The 25,846-nt window shown below is 40.5% G+C and overlaps 2 protein-coding genes across 2 annotated transcripts in view; both read right to left on the reverse strand.

The window, feature by feature from the left end:
- Window positions 1-25,846, reverse strand: part of LOC139462218 (xylosyl- and glucuronyltransferase LARGE1-like) — a 472,136-nt gene that overhangs the window by 134,952 nt on the left and 311,338 nt on the right. The window lies entirely within an intron of this gene.
- LOC139462224 (sushi repeat-containing protein SRPX2-like) lies at window positions 2,867-25,020 on the reverse strand. Its single transcript, XM_071243818.1, has 6 exons — window positions 24,690-25,020; window positions 8,620-8,787; window positions 7,717-7,830; window positions 6,096-6,341; window positions 4,330-4,527; window positions 2,867-3,048 (listed from the first exon to the last, which is right to left on the reverse strand). Exons 1-6 carry the CDS (start codon window positions 25,018-25,020, stop codon window positions 2,867-2,869), a joined length of 1,239 nt encoding a protein of 412 aa, XP_071099919.1.

Raw genomic sequence — 25,846 nt, forward strand, 5'->3', positions numbered from 1 at the left:
GACTTAGTCCGGGCCACGTGAACGCCACGTGAAACACTCGACTCGTTGTTTAAACATGAGACAGCACAATCATCCAACTTTAATCGCTTTTCACATAAATGTTTCATAATGGCTTATATTCCGGCATTCGAGATATTAGTTTTCCTTGATGCATATTCATCAAAGTATGCATAACTAAAATCCCTATGAAAAAACATACCAGCGTGTTTTGGTATCGTTTCAAAAATATCTTATTGATCAGCATATCCAGTCTGATTCCTTCATGCGTGAGTGAGTGAGTGAGTATAGTTTTACGCCGCTTTTAGCAATATTCCAGCAATATCACAGCGGGGGACACCAGAAATGGGCTTCACGCATTGTACCCATGTCGGGAATCGAACCCGGGTCTTCGGCGTGACGAGCGAACGCTTTAATCACTAGGCTACCCGACCGCCCTCATACGTTAGTAAGTTTTAGTTGTGGATTGGGTGGTCAGGCGTGGTGACTTAATTGTTTGCATGTCATCATGACCCGACGGCGCCGGATGTTTTGGATAATATTAATCACTGGTTTGTCTGGTCGAGACTCGGTTATAAACAGGCATTAAACAACAAGCATAAAATGCATGCTACATTAAACTTATCACCACTATACAAATATTGGATGTATGCATGTTGAGCAATTGGTTTTGTATGTTTGTTTGTTGTTTAACGATCGATATTGTGAGCAACGATCGCCGTAGGTGTCGGAGTCCGTACAAACGAGGTTTCGCTGTATATCCCATTCTGCCTGTAAGGTACTTGATTGAGGCATTCAGCAAATAGAGCAGATATAAATAGGAATAAAGAGGTGACACGTCTGATCGTTTGTCACTGTGGCCTGATTGATGTTCTTGCTATCAACCACTCGTTTCCCTAATCCATGATACTTACTTGAGTATATGATATCGATGTACTTTTTTTCCGCGGCGGCGTAAAACAACCTTCACTCTTTATTCACATATAACTAAAACAACAGGATAGTGTTCCATAGATTTTTTTTTATTTAAATTTAATCTCCTCACAAAGTCCCTGATAAATTTAATCTCCTCACAAAGTCCCTGATAGTTTCGGCATACATTTAATTGTGTCTACAATTCGGATTTCATTACATTTATCATATTTTGTAATTTTATGTCATCACTCATCTACGGAAGCGAAGTAGGGCCACGGTGATTTTTTTTGTCTAATTATCTCCTACTTAGGACTTAGTATCTTCTACGTAGGACTTAGTATGGCCTAGAATTACTATCTCCTACGAGAGCTTAGTATCTCCTACGTAGGACTTAGTATGGACTAAAATTACTATCTCCTACGTAGGACTTAGTATCTCCGACGTAGAAGATACTAAGTCCTACGTAGGAGATACTTAGACAAAAAAAATTCACCGTGGCCCCACTGCGCTTCCGTACTCACCTGCCATGGGTCATACCACTGGGCCATGCATTGGGTCTAGTTTGCATTCATTGATGTTTTTGTACAGGAGGGGCGGTAGGGTAGCCTACTGGTAAAAGCGTTCACCTGTCACGCCGAAGGCCCATTTTCGATTCCTCACATAGCGCAACCAGGGCGTCTATATTTATAGTCTACCTGGTACAATCTGTAAAGCCTGTAACTGGTGTACCCCGTTTTTTTTATTGCTGGAACATTGCTAAAATCGGCGTACAATGTCACTCGCTCAGTCCCCTCTTGCAGTAAAAATACTTCTGAACTGCTACCCTCATTATACCGAACCCTTGCAGTACCGGGCAATACAATTGAAACGTTATTCCGCGTGTCACTTATTTATTGTATTTCTTTTTATATCATAAGCATTCGAACCGATTTAACGGAGACAAATGAAATATATTAATACAAATTTCTTGTGATGAATGACTTTTTTAATCCTTTTGGGGATGAGTTTATTTTTACTTCTGAAGAAATATCTTTAGTTGTGTTACTTTCGTAAGACATTAATTTCTGAAGAAAATCCTGTACTATTTTGCATTTGGAACATGCATACGTCTTAAGAAGATAATATAACATTTGGAACATAATATCTTCTGAAGAGTGTTCAAGAATTATATTGAATTTGGGACACATTTTCGCCTGAAGGAAATCTTGGCACTGTTCTGCATTTGAAACAAATTATTTTCTGAAGAATGTCCTTGCTTTATTTTGAATTTGGGACATATTTCCTTCTGAAAGAAATCTTGGAACTATTCTGCATTTGAAAATTTGTTCCTTCTGAAGAATGTCCTAGAACTATATTGAATTTGGAGCATATTTCCTTCTGAAAGAAATCTTGGAACTAATCTGCATTTGAAATATATTACCTTCTGAAGAATGTCCTATAATTATATTGAATTTGAAACAAATTACCTTCTGAAAGAAATCTTGGAACTATTCTGCATTTGAAATATAGTTCCTTCTGAAGAATGTCCTAGAATTATATTGGATTTGGAGCATATTTCCTTCTGAGAGAAATCCTGGAACTATTCTGCATTTGAAATATTGTTCCTTCTGAAGAATGTCCTAGAACTATATTGAATTTGGAGCATATTTCCTTCTGAGAGAAATCCTGAAACTATTCTGCATTTGAAATATATTTACTTCTGAAGAAGGTATTTTTTGCATTTGTGTCATATTTACTTTTGAAGTAACTTCTAAAATTGTATAACATTTGTATCATAACCAATATATTTTTATACTTCCAATCCTGCAGCTCTCTCATGCTCTATATATTATCTTCATCTTAACAGTGAAACTCTATATTGTGCAAGGATAGCTAACGCTTCATATACTGCATGGACGTTCTCTGTCTCTGTGAGCAACTGATATACAGATAAGTCCTCGGTAGCCAAGGACATCTAACACGTAGCGGCGACATGGAACTCATTGCATGTCTCCGGGGATTTGGAACAGAAAGACTTGAATGCAGATGCCTTGAATTTGGTGATATACACTTTCTTGGCGGCAGCCATGTCGGTTTGGTCCTGACAATCGGCGACAGCAGGGAGAACGTCAGGATTTGGGCGACGGGTCATCTCCTCTGAAGAACAGAATCACATGTGTCAGCGAGACATATATTATGTCCGTTTTAGTAATATTCAAACAATTTTCAAGTGATATTTTGGCGTGGATTCCCGGAATGGGCTGTACATATCCTACTGATTATAGGGAATCGAACCCGAGTTTATGGCGCAATGCGAACGATGTAACCACTTACCAAGACTCACATGATAATACATCATTGCATACACCCATTCAATCAAAATTTGTCATTCTTATCTATTTGATCAGTGGAAGTTAGGCTTTTAACATTATTCCAGTTATATCACGGCGTGTCAGCTTAATGTGGGAGGAAATCCCGAAGTGATGCAGGTCTCAGACGTTTACCACTTTGGTGAAACCACGAGCATGGGTATGGTGCTGACAAACCTAGAAACATAATCAGGGCAAAACGTGTCCAAGGGATGCAACTCTACACAGCGAATTGCGGCGCCTTAAACGACCGGACCATCTGCCCCCATACATTTCTTTCTTAAAAGGACAATGGGTAATATATAGAATAACCTCAAATATACTGAGTATCTGTTCCTCGCGAATGTGTACACCAAAGGAAAGGACCACTAATATAAGAAATGTTGTTTCTCATCTCTTTGGATAACATTGGTTGGGGAAATATTTATAATATAATTCTTTATTTCGTTTCGCGAATCACTCCAACATAATTTCATACTAGTACCAAACCAAAACAATGATTTAAAGAAGTACACGCGAAGTAGAGTACCATGTGGCCTAAGTTACGAAATCTGAAAGAATTGCATCAGCACAGATTAGATCAAAAAGAGTGAATTCGTTGTGGAAAATAACTGTGGAACGGTAACAAAAGAAAGCATGCCAAAAATGAAAGAAATTAGGATAGGGTCGATTTGTAGGGTCAGTCAGTGTTGAGAAACAAGAAATATTTCATGTGGTTTGATCCGTTAGTTCGTATTTCTGGTATTTCGCACCGTGTATATGTACAGACGACTGGACACTCCTAGTCGATATATATTAGTTGCGACTAAATTGGGAAGCAGTTGGGATTTCCGGTTAGAATTGGACCTTAGCAACCTTTGCTGGTCGTAAGAGGCCATTTAATCTACATGGTGGTCAGGCTAGGTGACTTGGTTGTCAACGCACCCCTGCGAGTAACGATGCTCACAATATCAATCACTGGATTGTCTGGTGCAGACTTGATTATTTACACGCCGCTGTCTTATAGCTGTAAAATACTGCTGAGTGCGGCGTAAAACAACAAACACTTAGGTGGTAGTAACGGACATACCCTCGCACTTGTGGGGCAGTTGGCCGGGGGTCCAGTGTCCACTGCTGCCACACACGATCCACTCCCGCCCGTCAAAACTGTCCGGTAGGGTGAAGCCTCTGTTGCAGCCCACCAGACAGAACCGGCCAAACTCCGTGCGCCAACTGTTGCACATGACGTAGCCGTTTTGAGGGGGAGACAACCCTGGGCAGCTCATTGCTAGAATGACAAAGATCAGATTATAACAGCTGAAAATACAAATCATACATTTTGGGATTAATATTTAATTTATGCATCCTTGAACAGAGTGTTGGTTTAATCTGTCGGGCTTTGACATTCCATTCATGATGATATACAGGTCGTCGCTTTTGTTACTCGAATATTGCCGAGTGCGACGTTAAACAACAATTAAACCAAACATAAAATAGAGATCGTTAAAGTATGAAAGAAATACGGATAATTTTTTTAGGAAAGGTGGTGGTGGTAGGGATGGGGGTCGTGTGTGTGTGTGTGTGTGTGGGGGGGGGGGGGGGGGGGGGGGGGGGGGGGGGGATTTGGGGGGTTGGGTGCGATGGTGTTTTTTTGGGCGTTTGTTGTGGCATTTTGTTATCACACTTTAAAATGCGAAAGTTAGATAAATTATAATTTAAAATCATACATTAATATATATGTTTGTCAGAACCGTCTGTTGTTTATGTACAGTGGTTGTGTTGTTGGTGTTGAGTGTTTTTTGATGCGGACAATATGGATCAGAATTTGGAAACTAGCGATTCGGACTGGTCAATCAGAGGTATCAAATCTTCATAATCACTTCTGATTGAAGCAGCCGATTTGAGATTTGAGACTACACATTTAGTATTTGTGGCGAATGACTTAAGGACATCCTACATCAAATCAAGGTGCCCATAGTGTCCACTTATTTCACACGTATATTCTTTTTTAATTCACTAAGAAAGACTATAAGGTGGGGTGCGGTGTATTGGTGTACTATTCCGGACTGATGCTGATTTATAGTGCTAGCCCCCCGAAATACCATGCCGCAGTTTAACATGAATACCCCACTCAGACACAGTATACTGACTCCGAGCCGACTAGTCCTTGTTTTAGCCCCTTAATGCCGAGCGCCCGACAGGCTACAAACATATACCATCTTTTAACGTCTTTTAGCATGACGCAACCGGGGATCGAACCGGGCGGGCGCTCTACCACTATATCACGGAGGCGGGCCAAGGGAGACTATTAGCAGTATATGTACATCAGACCTTGACCTTTAACTCTATATATCTGTCAAAAGAGGATTAAGACCTTTCCTCTTATTCTCTGGTTTCAGAGTTGGTGAGGTGGTGAGGTGAAATGGGGTTTAACGTCGCGTCCAAGATTATTGCACTTATATAGCGACGTGCATGTACGTGTGTGTGTTTGTGTGGCTGTTTGTACTAGTCTGGACTGATGCCGATTTATGGTACTAGCTCACTGAGATGCCGCAGTTTAACATGAATACCCCACTCAGACACAGTATACTGACTCCGAGCCGACTAGTCCTTGTTTTAGCCCCTTAATGCCGAGCGCCGGACAGGCTACAAACATATACCATATTTTATCGTCTTTTAGCATGACGCAACCGGGGATCGAACCGGGGGGGGGCCCGGAGGCGGGCCAAGGGAGACTATTAGCAGTATATGTACATCAGACCTTGACCTTGAACTCTGTATATCTGTCAAAAGAGGATTAAGATGTTTCCTCTTATTGTCTGGTTTCAGAGTTGAAGTGGAGAGCATCATACGTACGTCTGACCGTGACATTGAACTCGCATTTGGCCTTGAGTCCGTTGACCCTCTTTGTTCCCACGTACTGTACACCGAAGTCTCCCCACGGGAAGTCAAACTTGTTGCCGGGGTAGTTGGAGGTGACGTCAACCTGCGTCCCCTGGGGGTCTGTGAAGGTGGGCACGACCCAGGTGTAAAACTTCTTCCGAGAAGCGATGTTGAGAGTGACGTCAGAGGAACAGTTCACAACTTCAGGGGGTGAATTGTCTGAAGGTAGAAAGGTAGTTTGCCTTTAGCCATTGTAAATTCTTCCCCGGGAACGCGTTCAAATGAAAATGTCCCGACAAGGTAAGCATTGATGAATGTCATATTATCGCGAGTACAGCGGGTTTCTCAGAGTTCAGCTAGCGACAGTTCACTATACGTAAGTAAACATGGTTGAGCAAAACTGCAGTAATAACTATTATAAAGTGGAACCATTTTTTGAAACGAAACCGGGGCGGTCGGGTAGCCCAGTGGTTAAAGCGTTCGCTCGTCACGCCGAAGACCCGGGCTCGATTCCTGACATGGGTAAAATGTGTGAAGCCCATTTCTGGTGTCCCCCGCCGTGATATTGCTGGAATATTGATAAAAACGGCGTAAAACCATACTCACTCACTCACTCACTCGCTCACTGAAATGAAACCCTGTAAATAATCGTTTTAGCATTTTAGATCGATTTTGAGACGCAATGCATGACATAAATTCGAAGTTTGCTGACAAAATGTGTTTTTTATTAGGTTGGTGATTACATTTTTAGGATACTATAAGAGAACGTCTTTAAATAAACAGAGGATGGTACTGAGCCTCTCTTCAAATCACCGTTAGAGGCTTTTTGTGTGCAAAATGCCACAAAGAGGTTATTGTGTGTGTCATATTTTCCAAAAATTCTGAGAGCAAGTTTTGAGTAAAAAACTTTCTTTATGATGACCACCTAATAAATAGCAGCAGTGAAGTTGTAACGTTGATTGATTTACGAGATGAACATTAAGTGTTTTAAAATTCCGTGTAAAACTTGAGTATTATACGCCTGTAAATGTAATTTGAAAACAACGGCATTCTTGATAATGTCCCGTGTGTTCAAAAATTATATTGAGAAAAATATGCCTTTCAAGAAAAGTATTCATGCTCATTAAAAAGTATGAAATATTTCTATGATCCAATTCCATTCATAAACGTTTTCCAACGTCACAAAAGATTTGTTGTTTTTTCACATCATTACAAAATGATGTGAAGAAACAACAAATCTTTTGTGACATCATTACCTATCACGTCTGAATGCCTGTCTGTACTACGTCACACATGAAATTTGTATTACGACTCCAATATGTACAATCTTCACACGGTCGCTTTACGAAATGATCTTTACTGGACATTCTGGCTTTTCGGAAAGACAATATGCAGGCAAAAAGTAAATTCTTTGCCTTCTTCTCTCAAAAACTGTTTTGTATGTTTTGAAGCAGTGGCCGAAAAATGTATCACACAAAATAAAAAATACCCTAAACAAATACGCCCCACTCTACAGCCAAATAGTGTTAAATTACACCATATTTAATATTAAATGATCTGTTCCTTTTAAATGTGGACCCAAATAGAGTAATACCTATCTGGCAATTTATTCCCGACAATCCTTCTGGACACTGGCAATGATACCCCACGTCATCCTCCACACAAGTCTGGCCCTTTGGGCAGGGGTTATTTTTGCACGGTCCTGTAGCTGAAACAGGAAGCAAATTTGAGACATGGCATTCATGGCTCATACAGTTTTACATACATTCATTATGTATGCTCTCCCGACTGACGCAGTAATGTAACTTGCACTGCGCGATATTTCGCAGTATCATGATGCCAACATGAAAAACAACCCACGTGGATTATAAAGTACAGCGAATTTAATTTTCCAAAACGTGATGATGACGTATGCATAATGACCTTGATCAAGTACGCGGTCAAACTGCCGTTCTATGGATGTATTGATCCAGATGAAAAAGTGAGAAAAAGATAATGATATCGATTCCAAAGACACTTGGCGAGGAGAGGAGGGTGGGGGTCGGGGGGTTTAAATAAATGCCTGTTATAGGTATCACCTTATGCTGCAGATAACGACATCTGGACGGAGGCATCCTGTTCGTACTAACGTAATCAGGTCACAAATTTCAATGAGAGTCATTTACATCTAGAAATAATATTAAAATAAATTGTGTAAGTTTCATTTCATTTCATTTCATTTCACACACTGAATTCATCAAGCCTATAAACCTGTACACACTTGTACAAAGGTAAATAGTTGTTGTTAATACAATTTACAATTTTAAATAATTAATATTACATAAATGTATGTCTAAATGAACATAAATTTATGTAAATACATGACAACCGTTACATACATTTATACAGATTTATGCCAAATTACAACCTTGTATTTTTTTTATAATGTTATGTTTGCTTCAAGTGAAGTCCCTACCGATGTCGTTTTACAGTGGTAACGGTAAATTAAGTTCCTCACAGACACAACGGGGCACGACGCCCTCCCAGCCGGAGAGTCCACACGTCAGCTGAGTCTTCCCAGCGAGTTTGTAGTTGTTGTTGCAGGTGAAGCTGATGCCGTCGCCGTACTTGTAGTCCGAGCCGCTCACTTTCCCGTTCTCGAATGTTGGTGTTCCGCATTTCACATCTGAAAAAATTATGATGGGTGAGTTAGAGTTTTACGCCGCGGGGATTCCTGAAGAATTACGCCGGGGACACCATACACGAGCCTCACACCATGTACCCATGTGGGATTGAACCCAGGCTGGATGGAACTAAGTTTGGGGATGATGCGTGTTGCTTTTACTCTGATTTCATTATAGTCGCCCAGTTCGAATTCCGCTTTGCAATGATTATGTTTCTAGGTTTATCAGCACCATACCCGTGCTCGTGGGTTTCACCGAAGTGGTAAACGTCTGAGACCTGCATCACTTCGGGCTTTCCTCCCACATTAAGCTGACACGCCGTGATATAACTGGAATACTGTTAAAAGCGGCGTTAAACCCAACTCACTCACTCACTCACTCACTGGTTTCCCCAAAGTGGTAAACACCAGTCATTCTGATACCTGCATCACTTCGGACTTTCCTCCCACATTAAGCTGACACTCCGTGATATAACTGGAATACTGTTAAAATTAAATGCAACTCACTCATGAGTTCTATACTCCTCATGGAGCTGAGAATGACATCTTAACGACGCAACACTATACTTCGACCTGGGCCATCCATACCCCCTCAAAGTATCGCCTACATAAGTAACTTCGCCTGTCACAGTGCTTGTTCACAATGGTAAATAGAGAAAGGCACCCGAGTATCTTCGCATATTAAATATACTCTATTAAAGTAGGGATTGTTGGCATCATCAAGACATATCTTCTGATCTAATTGGTATTGTCAAATGGAAATGATATGATCATATCTGCTGGGGAGTAGGCGATCAGATCTAATGGGTTCTAATGGTCGGTGCGATGTGATCGTGGCGCACTCGGACGTTAGAGAGGCCCAGGGTCAATTAGAAATTTGCATTTTGCAGCCAACGTCATCACTTCCGGGATCTAGAAGAACGAGAGTCCGCCCGGACAGCGGAATATGATAATTGTTTGATATTCCCACCAACTCATGTTCATACCCATCGGGCTCTCATATACTATTATACTGGACAAAACAAGTTACGGATCATGAATAGCTCGGGCGATATTTTTTGCACTAAGGACGCGTAAAAAATATCCCCCAAAATATTAATGATCCCTAACTCATATGCATATATCCCTAATAGTATGTGTAACAGTATAAGCCAAATAGGCCGGAATGCTACAGGCTCTTGAAACAGTTAAACGCCAAAAGACGACGGGGAATGACGACTCGCAATCAAACAAATGACTGAACCTGCCCCCCTCCCTCGACCCCGACACATTTGAGCGGCCACTTACGACAGGCAGAGAAATTTATTGACTCACATATCACGGTAGATGTTTCTAACAAATGCGAATATTATAGATATTTTAAAATGCAAATATGCGCAGAAAAATATTTAACTGATGTAAATATAAGAAAATGCAGAATATCATTAACACAATTTAGACGCAGCTCACTCAGGTTAATGGTTGAAGTTGGCAGGCACAACAAAATACCCAAATGTTTAAGATTATGTAAACAATGTTCTTTAAATGTTGTCGAAGATGAATTTCATTTTCTACTTGTATGTTGTAAATTTGATAATTTAAGGAATATTGAACAGAAATACTATGTACATCCAAATAAATACAAGTTTATCTCTTTAATTTCACATGTGAGCAAAACGGCTATACAAAATCTCTCTCTCTTTATATATCATGCCATGTTATTAAGAAATGAATCCTTGTAACATTCCTAACCGCTTCCACATTGTCATGTATTCTGTACCATGGGCCTGTGGCCTTACAGTTATATATGAATAAACTGATTTATTGACTCACATATTGACATATGGCTAGGTCATATTTAACATGTCAAACGACCTTTTATTGAACTGACCTTTAAACGTCTTTAAATAATTGATGATTATCTTTAAATTTTCCATAGCACGAAAGGGTAGAAGTCAAGTTGGTTCCAATGCCTTTGTAGTTGTCGTTAGTACAAAATCTCCAAAACGTTTGCCAGTATGACCTTATTAACTGCTGCCAAAATCAATTGCTGATGTAATTCCACAATACAGAAGAGCATGCAACCCCAATCTTTAAGTTATTCATCATCTTCAGATACCAGGAATGTTCATACAAAAGGGAAGATATCCAAGATGAAACTGGGAATGCCTTTAAAACTTTCAAAGCATGTTATGCTCCGCAAATGTTAAATGCTAGCCTTACGTCATTGAATCCATCAGAATCTTATGAAGTCGTGAAGGAACTGGTATATAGCCCACTGCGGCGTCAAACAACATTCACTAACTTGTTGATAACTAGTTACAAGTAACGTGTAACTTTGTATTGTTTATACTAAACGGGGCCGCCTCCGTGGTCTAGTGGTGGAGCGTCTGCCCGGAGAGCGGAAGGTCCGGGGTTCGATCCTCGACCGCGTCATATCAACAGACGTTAAAAGATGGTACTTGTTGTTACCCTGTCTGGCGCTCGGCATTAAGGGGCTAAAACAAGGACTGGTCGGCTCTGAGTCAGTATACTGTGTCTGAGTGGGGTATTCATGTTAAACTGCGGCATGGTATCTCAGTGAGCTAGCACTATAAATCGGCATCAGTCCGGACTAGTACAAGCAGCCACTCACACACACACGTACATGCACGTCGCTATATAATTACAATAATCTTGGACGCGACGTTAAACCCCATTTCACCTCACCTCACCTTATAATGAACGGCAATTCAAACGTTATACAGATCCATGGTGTTATTTCCGTCCTGGCTGTATCGCTACTGGAACCTAATTATAACTCACATCCATGACGTCACTCTTTAGTTTAAACGACCCATTAGTATACACGAACAGAAGTTGGTTATTAACTATTCATACCAAAATTATTTTGAACACACAATGTACGTCTAGGAATTGACGGCATTATTTTGGTGATCGAGCTCAGATTTTATCGATAACATATCGATCGCGGGGCAAGAACCGGCATCGAATGATTTGAGGAAATGTAATGGGCGACCTTCGCTACAGCGACACGGAATGGTGAAAAATTGAAGAACAGATATTTCAAATATTCATACAATCCTTAAAAGCTTAGACATTAATATGTATAATGTTGTATTGCATCCAACTACCTCTATCGATGTTTTTGTGAAAGTGAGTGAGTGTACGCCGGGTCTTGCACTATTTCAGCATTATCTCAGCGTGGGACACCAGAAAATGGGCTTCACACATTGTACACACTTGGGGAATCGAACCCGGGTCTTTGGCGTGACGAGCGACTAACCCTACGACCATGTAAAATTATACTGAGGGATAAAAGAAACTATACCTCTCATTTGATTTGTTTTGATTTACATTTAGCGATAATATATCCAAAAAATGAATTGTGAGTACTGGCGCTCAGAATATTTGTACATGGTTATATTTTTTCAAAGAAATTATTTGATTATTAAAAATAACCAGTTATTAATTTATTTTTTTAATCGCATATAACACAACTGCTGATGTGTATCTTTTAATCTTATCTTGGATGAAATCAATCAAATTGCTTTTTTTTCGGCACACGTTAAAATCATTTTAAAGCGTGGTAGCGGCCATGTTGTTGCAGATTTCTTACCATAGGCTTCATTGGACCAATTTATGTTTTCACACACGTACCAGCCACAGGTTACTTTTTACAAACTGTTGCAGAAATGATTGACAGTTAACACATAATTAAATTCAACAACAGTTCTTTCCCTTTTCAATTACATAAAAAATAAACCATCTCGGTAGAATTCTGTTGCCTCAAAGTTTAATTAGATAGCCCTTTGATGAGAAACACTACACTACAGGAGAAACATACGCTGTATGTCTTGATTCTATCTCTATGTTTCCCTATCCTCATATTTCGCCGTCAAGAATCGACAGTTTCTTCTTTGATCACCCTCTACGCAATATCCGGTTAATTCCTATCCAGCATCCTGTATCAGTGATGACGTTTTCAGGAAGGCGATATTCAAGCGAGGCACCGTGACATTTGTAAACTCCAACGCTTGGTCTTGTGAAACCAGAGTTGGCATCATGCCGATAAATATTCATAGTTGTCATGATATTCAAAGATACTGTTTGGTATTTAAGAGTGAGTGAGTGAGTTGGGTTTAACGCCGCTTTTAACATTATTCCAGTTATATCGTGGCGTGTCAGCTTAATGTTGGAGGAAAGCCCGAAGTGATGCAGGTCTCAGACGTTTACCACTTCGGTGAAACCCACGAGCACAGGTATGGTGCTGATAAACCTAGAAACATAATTGGGGCGAACCGGGATTCAAACCCACAATCATAGGTTTCTGGCGTGTCCAAGGGACGCAACTCTGCACAGCGAATCGCGGCGCCTGAGACGACTGGGCCACCCGTGCCCCCTGGTATTTAAGAGGAAGTAAAGCTATAACCATGTTCTTTATTGTAATATCTTTTGAATAATTTGTAGAAATAATATTTCATGAAACCAACTCTGGAACGATGTCAATGGAGGCTTATTAGCATTTATTAAAAATATATTCCCGAAATGTCCCGTCCCGATGCGGCTTTTAAACTGACGATTTCTTCCTGAATAAACATGAATTATCCATGATAATCAAACAAATGACTGAACTGAATCAAACAAATGACTGAACCTGCCCCCCTCCCTCGACCCCGACACATTTGAGCGGCCACTTACGACAGGCAGAGAAATTTATTGACTCACATATCACTGTAGATGTTTCTAGCAAATACGAATATTATAGATATTTTAAAATGCAAATATGCGCAGAAAAATATTTAACTGATGTAAATATAAGAAAATGCAGAATATCATTAACACAATTTAGATGCAGCTCACTCAGGTTAATGGTTGAAGTTGGCAGGCACAACAAAATACCCAAATGTTTAAGATTATGTAAACAATGTTCTTTAAATGTTGTCGAAGATGAATTTCATTTTCTACTTGTATGTTGTAAAAATGATAATTTAAGGAATATTGAACAGAAATACTATGTACATCCAAATAAATACAAGTTTATCTCTATAATTTCACATGTGAGCAAAACGGCTATACAAAATCTCTCTCTCTTTATATATCATGCCATGTTATTAAGAAATGAATCCTTGTAACATTCCTAACCGCTTCCACATTGTCATGTATTCTGTACCATGGGCCTGTGGCCTTACAGTTATATATGAATAAACTGATTTATTGACTCACATATTGACATATGGCTAGGTCATATTTAACATGTCAAACGACCTTTTATTGAACTGACCTTTAAACGTCTTTAAATAATTGATGATTATCTTTAAATTTCCCATAGCACGAAAGGGTAGAAGTCAAGTTGGTTCCAATGCCTTTGTAGTTGTCGTTAGTACAAAATCTCCAAATCGTGTGCCAGTATGACCTTATTAACTGCTGCCAAAATCAATTGCTGATGTAAGTCCACAATACAGAAGAGCATGCAACCCCAATCTTTAAGTTATTCATCATCTTCAGGTACCAGGAATGTTCATACAAAAGGGAAGATATCCAAGATGAAACTGGGAATGCCTTTTAAAACTTTCAAAGCATGTTATGCTCTGCAAATGTTAAATGCTAGCCTTACGTCATTGAATCCATCAGAATCTTATGAAGTCGTGAAGGAACTGGTATATAGCCCACTGCGGCGTCAAACAACATTCACTAACTTGTTGATAACTAGTTACAAGTAACGTGTAACTTTGTATTGTTTATACTAAACGGGGCCGCCTCCGTGGTCTAGTGGTCGAGCGTCCGCTCGGAGAGCGGAAGGTCCGGGGTTCGATCCTCGACCGCGTCATATCAACAGACGTTAAAAGATGGTACTTGTTGTTACCCTGTCTGGCGCTCGGCATTCAGGGGCTAAAACAAGGACTGGTCGGCTCTGAGTCAGTATACTGTGTCTGAGTGGGGTATTCATGTTAAACTGCGGCATGGTATCTCAGTGAGCTAGCACTATAAATCGGCATCAGTCCGGACTAGTACAAGCAGCCACTCACACACACACGTACATGCACGTCGCTATATAATTACAATAATCTTGGACGCGACGTTAAACCCCATTTCACCTCACCTCACCTTATAATGAACGGCAATTCAAACGTTATACAGATCCATGGTGTTATTTCCGTCCTGGCTGTATCGCTACTGGAACCTAATTATAAATCACATCCATGACGTCACTCATTAGTTTAAACGACCCATTAGTATACACGAACAGAAGTTGGTTATTAACTATTCATACCAAAATTATTTCGAACACACAATGTACGTCTAGGAATCGACGGAATTATTTTGGTGATCGAGCTCAGATTTTATCGATAACATATCGATCGCGGGGCAAGAACCTGCATCGAATGATTTGAGGAAATGTAATGGGCGCCCTTAGCTACAGCGACACGGAATGGTGAAAAATTGAAGAACAGATATTTCAAATATTCATACAATCCCTAAAAGCTTAGACATTAATATGTATAATGTTGTATTGCATCCAACTACCTCTATCGATGTTTTTGTGAAAGTGAGTGAGTGTACGCCGGGTCTTGCACTATTTCAGCATTATCTCAGCGTGGGACACCAGAAAATGGGCTTCACACATTGTACACACTTGGGGAATCGAACCCGGGTCTTTGGCGTGACGAGCGACTAACCCTACGACCATGTAAAATTATACTGAGGGATAAAAGAAACTATACCTCTCATTTGATTTGTTTTGATGTACATTTAGCGATAATATATCCAAAAAATGAATTGTGAGTACTGGCGCTCAGAATATTTGTACATGGTTATATTTTTTCAAAGAAATTTTTTGATTATTAAAAATAACCAGTTATTAATTTATTTTTTTAATCGCATAATACACAACTGCTGATGGGTATCTTTTAATCTTATCTTGGATGAAATCAATCAAATTGCTTTTTTTTCGGCACACGTTAAAATCATTTCAAGCGTGGTAGTGGCCATGTTGTTGCAGATTTCTTACCATAGTCTTCATCGAACCAATTTATGTTTTCACACACGTACCAGCCACAGGTTACTTTTTACAAACTTTTCCAGAAATGATTGACAGTTAACACATAATCAAATTCAACAACAGTTCTTTCCCTTTTCAATTACATAAAAAATAAACCATCTCGGTAGAATTCTGTTGCCTCAAAGTTTAATTAGATAGCCCTTTGATGAGAAACACTACACTACAGGAGAAACATACGCTGGTATGTCTTGATTCTATCTCTATGTTTCCCTATCCTCATATTTCGCCGTCAAGAATCGACAGTTTCTTCTTTGATCACCCTCTACGCAATATCCGGTTAATTCCTATCCAGCATCCTGTATCAGTGATGACGTTTTCAGGAAGGCGATATTCAAGCGAGGCACCGTGACATTTGTAAACTCCAGCGCTTGGTCTTGTGAAACCAGAGTTGGCATCATGACGATAAATATTCATAGTTGTCATGATATTCAAAGATACTGTTTGGTATTTAAGAGTGAGTGAGTGAGTGAGTTGGGTTTAACGCCGCTTTTAACATTATTCCAGTTATATCGTGGCGTGTCAGCTTAATGTGGGAGGAATGCCCGAAGTGATGCAGGTCTCAGACGTTTACCACTTCGGTGAAACCCACAAGCACGGGTATGGTGCTGACAAACCTAGAAACATAATTGGGGCGAACCGGGATTCGAACCCACAATCATAGGTTTCTGGCGTGTCCAAGGGACGCAACTCTGCACAGCGAATGGCGGCGCCTGAGACGACCGGGCCACCCGTGCCCCCTGGTATTTAAGAGGAAGTAAAGCTTTAACCATGTTCTTTATTGTAATATCTTTTGAATAATTTGTAGAATTAATATTTCATGAAACCAACTCTGGAACGATGTCAATGGAGGCTTATTAGCATTTATTAAAAATATATTCCCGAAATGTCCCGTCCCGATGCAGCTTTTAAACTGACGATTTATTTCTTCCTGAATAAACATGAATTATCCATGATAATCTAGTGATTACCTTTGATGGCTACAGTGAACACTACAAATTTAAAATAACTCTCTGTTCCAGCTTCTTTGCGTTTTGGTCTAGTATCGCCACACTGTTTGTCTCGAACTACGGATGACTCGACTTCTAAAATCGATTCACCCTTTGGATCTGGAACTAATGAGCTTTCACCATTTATATGACCAGTATGTTGATATTCACAGAGATCGTATTGTTCGGTGCTGACGTCATGGCACATGTGTCTCATACGTCTGAGGCGCCGCAATTCGCTGGGCAGAGTTGCGTCCCTTGGGCACGCCAAAGCGGTAAACGTCCTTCATCACTTCGGGATTTCGTTCCACATTAACATGACACGCCGTGATATAACTGGAATACTGTTTAAAGCAGCGTTAAACAAAGTCACTCACTAACTCACTGTACAGAATCGTGTTCGTCGGGCGTGCTAGAAACTTATGATCGTGGGATCGAATCCATGTTGGCCCTCTACATGGTTCATGTAAACTGAGTGAGTGAGTGAGTGAGTATGGTTTTACGTCGCTTCTAGCAATATTCCAGCAAAATCACGGCGGGGGACACCAGAAATGGGTTTCACACATTGTACCCATGTCGGGAATCGAACCTGGGTCTTCGGCGTGACGAGCGAACGCTTTAACCACTGGGCTACCCGACCGCCCCTCATGTAAACCGATTGTGAACATGTCAATAGCTAATAATGCTCCCCCACAGGCGATGTTACACTGCCATTGATCAAAGGAATGAGTGAGTGAGTATGGTTTTACGCCGCTTTTAGCAATATTCCAGCAGTATCACGGCGGGGGACACCAGAAATGGGCTTCACACATTGTACCCGTGTCGGTAATCGAACCTGGGTCTTCGGCTTGACAACCGAACGCTTTAACCAGAAGGCAACCGACCGCCGCTTGATCAAAGGAACAGAACGTAAACAATAGGCAAAGGCATCCAAGGTATTGAATATTATGCACTTTGAATACAATTTAGGTCCCACCGTATATGGTCATATAAATTAGCCATTTAAAACCAACCAACCTGCCGAAGTACACTTGTTTCTGTTCACAAAGTGTCATATTCATATCAAAACACAGAAACGAAAATCAATTCCATGTATCTGATGACATACAGTAAACTACGTTTATAACGAATACGCTTATAACGAACTGACCGATATAACGACTTATTTTTTAGTCCCAGCCATTTGTTGTATAAATGCTGTAAATATGCTTATAACGAACTACGGTTAATACGAACTAGAATTAGTGGTCCCTTTGAGTTCGTTATAATGGTAGTTTACTGTATTTTGTAAATAATCAATTGTAACACAGATTAACAGTAAATTATTTACATAAACATTGTCGTTTGGCAGTAGACACGCGAAAACAAAGTTAATTCGATATATTCATCAATCAAGTTTATATACTAAAATATACAGCAAATGGTCAGGACCAAAAACAGCTCGTTATATCCGTCACAAGCGCGTTCGTTATAATCGCAGTTTGGTGTAATTATTTGTATTCCCTTATTACTCATTTCCTCTGCATCTTAGCATCATGTGATGTGACTTCGTATTTAGTACTTAGTTCTTGGTGACCTCCATCTTCCCGAGGCAAAGGAGTTAACTGACTATAAAAGTCCAGTTTCCACCCTTGCCTCGGGAAGATGGGTGACCTCGTGGGGAAACACTTTCAGGCATCTGTGGTATCTTGGATATTTATTAAAATGAGATCAATGACATATGTATATCATGGAGCAGCAGGGGACATCTATTGAGGGGGGTACCCAAACCACATTATCCCAGGTGGTAATATTATTTTTCACTCCTACCCCCTAACTGGTTGTGGATCCTGTTGTCTATGTTTTAGACGGGCATATCAGTTGTAGGTACACTACACATGGATTTACTCATGAAGGAGCAGTGCAAGATAATCGCACCAGTTAATTTAAGGATCAGTAAGCGAAATATATATAATTATATACAGACGAAATTAGAACAAACTAAATCTATTTTATATATTTAATTCGCAAAAAGGAAAGGTTTGTCAACCACAAAAGCCAATGTTCAAAACATGCAATGTTTCATTCCCTGTTCCTTCCTTCGTACACAATCTCATATCCTAGTGCCATCATGAGTGCCGTCAAGCGTATGCTATCGCCAACAAGTATTAATAGTTTTCTAAGTGTCAGTGTTTGGCTCTCTCACATTTACTCTGTGTCAGACTCGGATCTATCGGTATCTACTGGAGAAAGTGTCAGGGGATTTGCCGAGAACAATCCATCCTCATCTACCCAGGATGTGCAGGCACAGGCTGCAGTACATGGTTATCCATTGTCCAAGCAGCTGCTCCACATCCACACTGGGTCATGGAAGTTCAAGATCTGTAAAGGGCCTTATGTGACCTCATTACATGTATTTGTGACCCGTGAAGATCCGGGGTAGAATAGGTCTTCAGCAACCCATGTTTGCCGTTAAAGGCGACTATGCTTGACGTGAGTGCGACCAACGGGATCGGGTGGTCAGGCTCGCTGACTTGGTTGATGCATGTCATTGTTTCCCAGTTGCGTAGATCGATGCTCATGTTGTTAATGACTGGATTGTCTGGTCCAGACTCGATTATTTACAGACCGCCGTCATATATGTGGATATTGCTGAGTGCGGCGTTAAACAACAAACAAACAAACAAACAAACAAACAAACAAACAAAACATGTATTTGTATTCTGGAACCGATGCTTCAGTCGATATGGATTTATAATAAACAAAGACTTCTCGTAGCTGTGGATCAACTATGAAACATTAATACCTTCGCGAGATGCGATTGCGTTTGATCAACCATCCGTATGTGCCTACAATAATTTATACAATATTAACTCACAAGTTATTTTTATTGACGTAAATGATTAGATTATGTACATAGTTTAAAACGAAATGTAACATTTTTTACCGCTCATGTACACATTGACATTCAGACGGAAATAACATTTGAAATAATGAATAATCTATGCCAAGGAGAGCCTATGAATGTAGGTATGACTCATCTCAGAGAAGGTCAAATTTAAACTCAACACAGTCTGGTATTAATATTAACAATTTATCATCCAAAACTGGCTCCCGTGGGAGATACGCTGTAGATATCGCTGCAATGAAATTGCATCACAATGCTTTGCAGACGATTGTGACGTCATTGGTTACCATAACGTCACAATCAAATGACATCAGTAATGGTTCTGCTACTGAAGCTGTTAGCAGTATTTTTTACACTTAAGACACTGCTTATTACTGTGTACAAACTTAAAAGTTGGAAGAATGATGTTGGATGATAAATCAAATCTCACCCCTGTGTCTTTTGATATCACTCACACACTCATTGATAAAAGTGGAAAAAAATCCTCGGAAAGCCTCGGAGTTTTTTATCAACTCGTGTTGATATATTTGATTTCAAAAGACACTCGGGTGAGATTCTCTATATATACCATATGATAGTCGTAATATTTTGAGAACGGAGGCTTTCACATGTGGTTGTTTTGGGATGATAAAATCCTGTATTGGAAATAAACATTGTATACCTTGGCGAACACCTTGGCAAACACATGACACGACGCCGTGTTTGTTTGTTAACACCTGACCTTTTTTATTTGCATATTTATCTGTAATTGACAGACACCGTCTGTCCGGAGGCTTTATGCTGACGACAACCTGGTACTCACTATGTAATACAAAACTTAGACTAACATCTAGTCTCTGAAATGAACATATTTTACAGAAGAAAACAGTGGTTAAATAATACACTCTTCAAAGAAAGAAACGCATAGGTGTTTTGAGAATTCCAGTTAGATTTTTTCCCCAGAAATCGTCATAAAAGCAATTCTTGTGTTTGATTCCCGTTAATCATGTCATGTTTGTTGTGCATCGCGTGCAAACTCATCTCAAAATGTTTTTTGTAAACGTTTATCAGCAAAAATGAAAATGGATGAACGGAAATTGCTTTCAGAAAAGGTTTTCAGCACAATGCACGTGCAAAATGTTGGAAACAAGAGCAGAGACATTGACTATAAAAGACCGTACAAAACTCATTAGTTCATCACGAATTTTCTGGCGTGAACGGAGATCGAAAAATGCCACGATTAACTGCAGATGACCGAAATATCACCATTGGACGTTTGGAAGCAGGGGAGTCCCAGTCGGCCGTTGCAAGACACTTCAACCTTCACCAAAGCACCATATCTCGACTATGGGATCGATATACCCGCACTAATTCGACTCAAGATCATCCCAGAAGTGGAAGACCAAGAGTGACCACCCCTGCTCAGGATCGGGACGTCCGTTTGCATCACCTTCGGAATCGATTTGTTACAGCGACGGACACTGCAGGACAAGTGCCTGGTATGCGAAGAATTTCCGACCAAACCATCAGAAATCGTCTGAGGGAAGTGGGAATTCGAGCGAGACGACCAAAAAATGGCCCTGTCTTGCGACGTCTACACCGTCGACGACGTGTCCGGTGGTGCAACATAGTTCAGGCATGGGATCTCAGGAACTGGCGACGCGTTTGGTTCAGCGATGAGTCACGTTTTCTTCTTCAACGACGGGATGGAAGACAACGTGTATACCGACATCGACATGAACGTTTTGCGCCGAAATGCGTTCGACAGGTGGACCGATTTGGTGGAGGGAGTGTCATGGTGTGGGGAGCCATATCCTACACGGGTAGATCACAGTTAATGGTTGTCCAGGGCAATCTTACAGCAAACCGATACATAGACCAAATCTTGCGTCCTCACCTCCTCCCAACTTTGGACCGCCAGAGGGAGCTGTTCCAGCATGACAACGCTCGGCCCTACACAGCACGAGCAACAGTTAATTTCCTTGTTAATGAGAACATCAATGTCCTTCCATGGCCGTCCAAATCTCAACCCGATTGAACATTTGTGGGTCGAACTTGATCGACGCGTCCGTCAACGTCACCAGCGTCCCCACACACTGGCACAACTCGCCAACGCCTTACAGGAGGAATGGCGAAGAATTCCCCACGAAAAAATCCGACGACTTGTGCAATCTGTGCCAAGGAGGTGTCGAGCAGTGACGGCTGCAAGAGGTGGTGTGACCAGGTACTGACCATGACGCCCCCTTGTGGCTACACATGTGCAATGACTGAACCGAATTAATGCTGACAAAAACGACAATGCTTTTGTCGATCACTGTGTCTAATTTAATTTGATTGTGTTCACGCATATTCTGTGTAGATACTTTTACATCCGCTCAATAAATATCCTTATGTTTTAACTATACGTTTCTTGTTTTGAAGAGTGTAGTTATAAAATATAATGAAAAGGAGCCCAGAGACTTTGATACTGCAGCAAGCTAGACTTGCCAAACATTAGAGTCTTGCACGGGCTGTATTGGATATATTTGTTTCAGGGTCTGTGTGACAGACTATACCAAACTATATAGGTAATTTTTCGAAGCAGTCTCCATGTGCACTCAAACAATTGCACTCAGCACTATTCAAGCTATATGACGGCGGTCTGTAAATAATCGAGTCTAGACCAAACAATCCAGTGATAGAAATCATGAGGATCTATCCACGCAATTGGGATACGATGACATGCAAAAAAACAAGTCAGCGAGCCTGACCACCCGATCCCGTTAGTCGCCTCTTTTGACAACTACATGTATAGTCGCCTTTTACGACAAGAATGGTAGCTGCAGACCTATTCTACCCCGGATCTTCACGGATCACTCGGGGGCACGGGTGGCCCAGTCGTCTAAAGCGCTTTGCACAGTTGCGTCCCTTGTGCACGCCAGAAACCTTTGAATGGGGGTTCGAATTCCGGTTAGCCCCGATTATGTTTCTAGGTTTGTCAGCACAATACAACAACAACAACTGAAGGCATAAGCTTCCCACAAAACACTAAACTGAACTGTGTTTGGTAAATATAACTTACGCGATACATCGTGGATGCGATATTCATATCGTCATGGTGAATGCCACGGCCTGTTTTTGAATCAATAACAGTATTAATAGCCAGTGATAAATACAAAAGATTTCCTGGCTTCAAGTACCATTTAACAACGTTTAAAAACCAATTATATTGCGGTAATGAATATTCATAGAGGCGATCAATAAATGATTCTTTATCAAATAAAATAAAATGAAACCATTTAACGTGAAATCGTTTTACTCAGACATGTTACTCGATGATCAGCCCCAGCATTCGTGACCAACTCGTGTTAATCCGGGTCATCTTGCAGGTTACGGAAAGGGGCGAGTGGTGACGAATGCAGCCCCAGAAAACACTTGGATCCACTCGGCTCCACTCGACCTATTCCGCCACCTTCATAACACCTCGGGATATAGAGTACGGATATTGCTAGAAATCCCCGACAACTCATGGACCATCCACATATTATAGGAATAATATGACGGCCTATGTCGAAGACGGATTTATTCTGTGTTTTAACAGAAATTAGGCATACACTCTGATTCAAGGACACAACCAAACGTAAAACAGTTTGAACTGTTACATTAAGCTCATATTACGCTGTGCCTTGTAATAGCCGTGTGCAAGAAACGAGTTCCGATATGGTTTACTCCCAGTGTGAGTAGAGGTCCTGTTGGTCCAGATCCAGCCGATTGCCCGTATGTACCATTAACATCCGCATTCGTACAACACGTTCAAAAGTCAACATAATGAAAAGAATCTAATTTCTAAATATAATGTCGACAATAAATAAAATAGAAGCAAATAACTGTGCCAAAAAGGAATTGAGTGAGTGGGTGAGTGGTTTTACGCCGCTTTTAGCAATATTCCAGCAATATCACGGCGGAGGACACCAGAAATGGGCTTCACACCTTGTACCCATGTCGGGAGTCGAACCCGGGTCCTCGGCGTGAGGAGCGAACGCTTAACCACTAGGCCCGATAATTGTTAAGACGTTAAGAAACCTTTCTTCACATTGGAGAAGAAAGTATGAATGCATGCATAATTATGGATTTATATGTTTGCAGTGTGAAACTCATACAGCCGCGTAACGGGACTTGGGTGACATCATACGTTTAACGATCTATCGCGCCAATTGACGCGGGGTAATTAAAAGATTTCTAAATGTGTAAACTTTTCAAAAATGAAATAGATGAAGTACATGCAATTTGACTGCAAGATGTGATAGGACTTCCCATATAAATAATGATGCTCTCTCAGAAATGACCTTTGTACTCATATTAGGTCGAAAGATAACAGTTCTAAAGAAAGATAATAACTATCAATTATGCTGCAAAACCGTTATCACAGTGAATGATTTCAGATTTGCCGGTTAAATTTGATACCCAGAAATGTTATTTGGAACTGACGGCGTCAGGCACGTTTTTCCAAATTGTGATTGAGGAAAAGATATTTATGAAGACAATTATTCACACGCAGTGAAAATCAGCAGAACGGTATTGTTAACATATCCTTACAAAGATGAATGTGACGTATTATATGACGTTCACCGAACACCACACAACAATCTATGACGTCACATTGCACAAACTGATAAACTGTTTCTTTAATCTTTTACGTATTTCTATTTGCCATATGAAGATAATTTAGAAAAAACAGAAGGTCGTATAAAAATAAAATGTTCATATAAAGCCTAATAGTTCTCAAATAGGAAGTTGTCGATCACAGGTGGACCTTTTCTCCAAGGCTCTAAGGCGAAGCGATTCGCTGTGCTGGTCGGTTCAAATTCCAGACTCGGCCACCATCACAAAGTGCCGTCAAACAACAAATAAACAACCATACATTTAAGCCTCGCCATACTTTTCAAATCAGTCTCAATCCTGTCTCGCTTACTTTTGTCTTGTTTTTTTTTTATTTAAAGCAAAATTTGACAGGGAGCTTCAGTTCACTTACCTGAATCACAGCAAACGCCAATCTTCCCTTTCGGGCAATCGCATTTCTTCCGCTTGTCGTTCCATTGTCCGAATGTGCAGTTTTCGTTGCACCGTCTGGTTGCTCGCGAGTTTTCTCCAGCATCGCAAGCCGAGTAACCGGTACACCCCGGTTCGTTACTCTTCCACACAGGCCTGTAGCGAATCTGATGTCCATAGCACTTCTTGTTGCATTTAGACCAAGCCGCCCAATCAGCCCATTTACATTGACACGAATCCCAAGTTTCTGCCTTTTGACTCATACACAATGGGAGAAAGACAATTAAGCTCAGCAACAACTTTATAAAAGTCATTCCAAGTTTCTAATGCTCTTTAACGTGTAATATTTCACGTCTTGACACACCAAACATACGCCTATGTATGACTGGTTCCAAGGTTATATTTCAGAGCATTAAGGACATCTGGTATTCTTGGTATACATGAAGGTAGATATTAAGCCTTCGTCAAGCGTGGGTAGAAATCAATACGGAGTAAGTATCAGTTACCGCAATCGATATCTACCCGCCGGCTGACGTAGGACTTGACTGGTTTTGAAGACACACTAGTAGCAGGGAGATTAGCAAAGCACACAGGCTTCTGGGAGACAATTCAAGAGTACCCACCTAAAGACGATTTACCAATTACGACACCCAAAAGAGGTGAGTGTGCATTATTCCTAATATATTTGATGATTCGTGGAGCCATTAAACACCATTCCAAATTTGGAATTGAAAATGGTGAGAATGCAGTTATGATATGTTAGTTACAGGAATATAGGCAGATGTTCATGACAAAATACATGCCAGAAACGCATGTTCCGTTCCACATTTATTAAGAAGAATGGTCTAAAACGGTTCTAAACGGGCAGTAATGTTGTGTGTTACAAACTCTTTGAATCAGGAAGGATGATAATACTGTGTTCAAGGTTTAATTTTATCCATATAACGAATGTACTGGCGATTAATTTTATTTCATTTCCATCACTATCTTGCCCTTTACGCACAATGCAGTCTGTATCGGCAGATAATAGAGACTGGTGAAACTCTGGCACTGACGTTATATATTTCATACCTAAAGTTTCAGTCGGTCGAAGATCGATCAATCGTTTGATGATAAGTAAGGATAAGAATTTATGGATGA

This window comes from Haliotis cracherodii, unplaced genomic scaffold (genome assembly GCF_022045235.1).
Source record: "Haliotis cracherodii isolate W230 unplaced genomic scaffold, xgHalCrac1.p SCAF_15, whole genome shotgun sequence".
Lineage (NCBI taxonomy): Eukaryota > Metazoa > Mollusca > Gastropoda > Lepetellida > Haliotidae > Haliotis > Haliotis cracherodii.

Coding starts and splice junctions, on each gene's coding strand:
- LOC139462224 (XM_071243818.1), bottom strand. CDS start 25,020: ATGACTTTTATAAAGTTGTTGCTGAGCTTAATTGTCTTTCTCCCATTG. Junction 8,788..24,689: donor TGGCGTTTGCTGTGATTCAG/GTAAGTGAACTG, acceptor TAATTTTTTCAG/ATGTGAAATGCGGAACACCA. Junction 7,831..8,619: donor CGTCGTGCCCCGTTGTGTCT/GTGAGGAACTTA, acceptor TTCCTGTTTCAG/CTACAGGACCGTGCAAAAAT.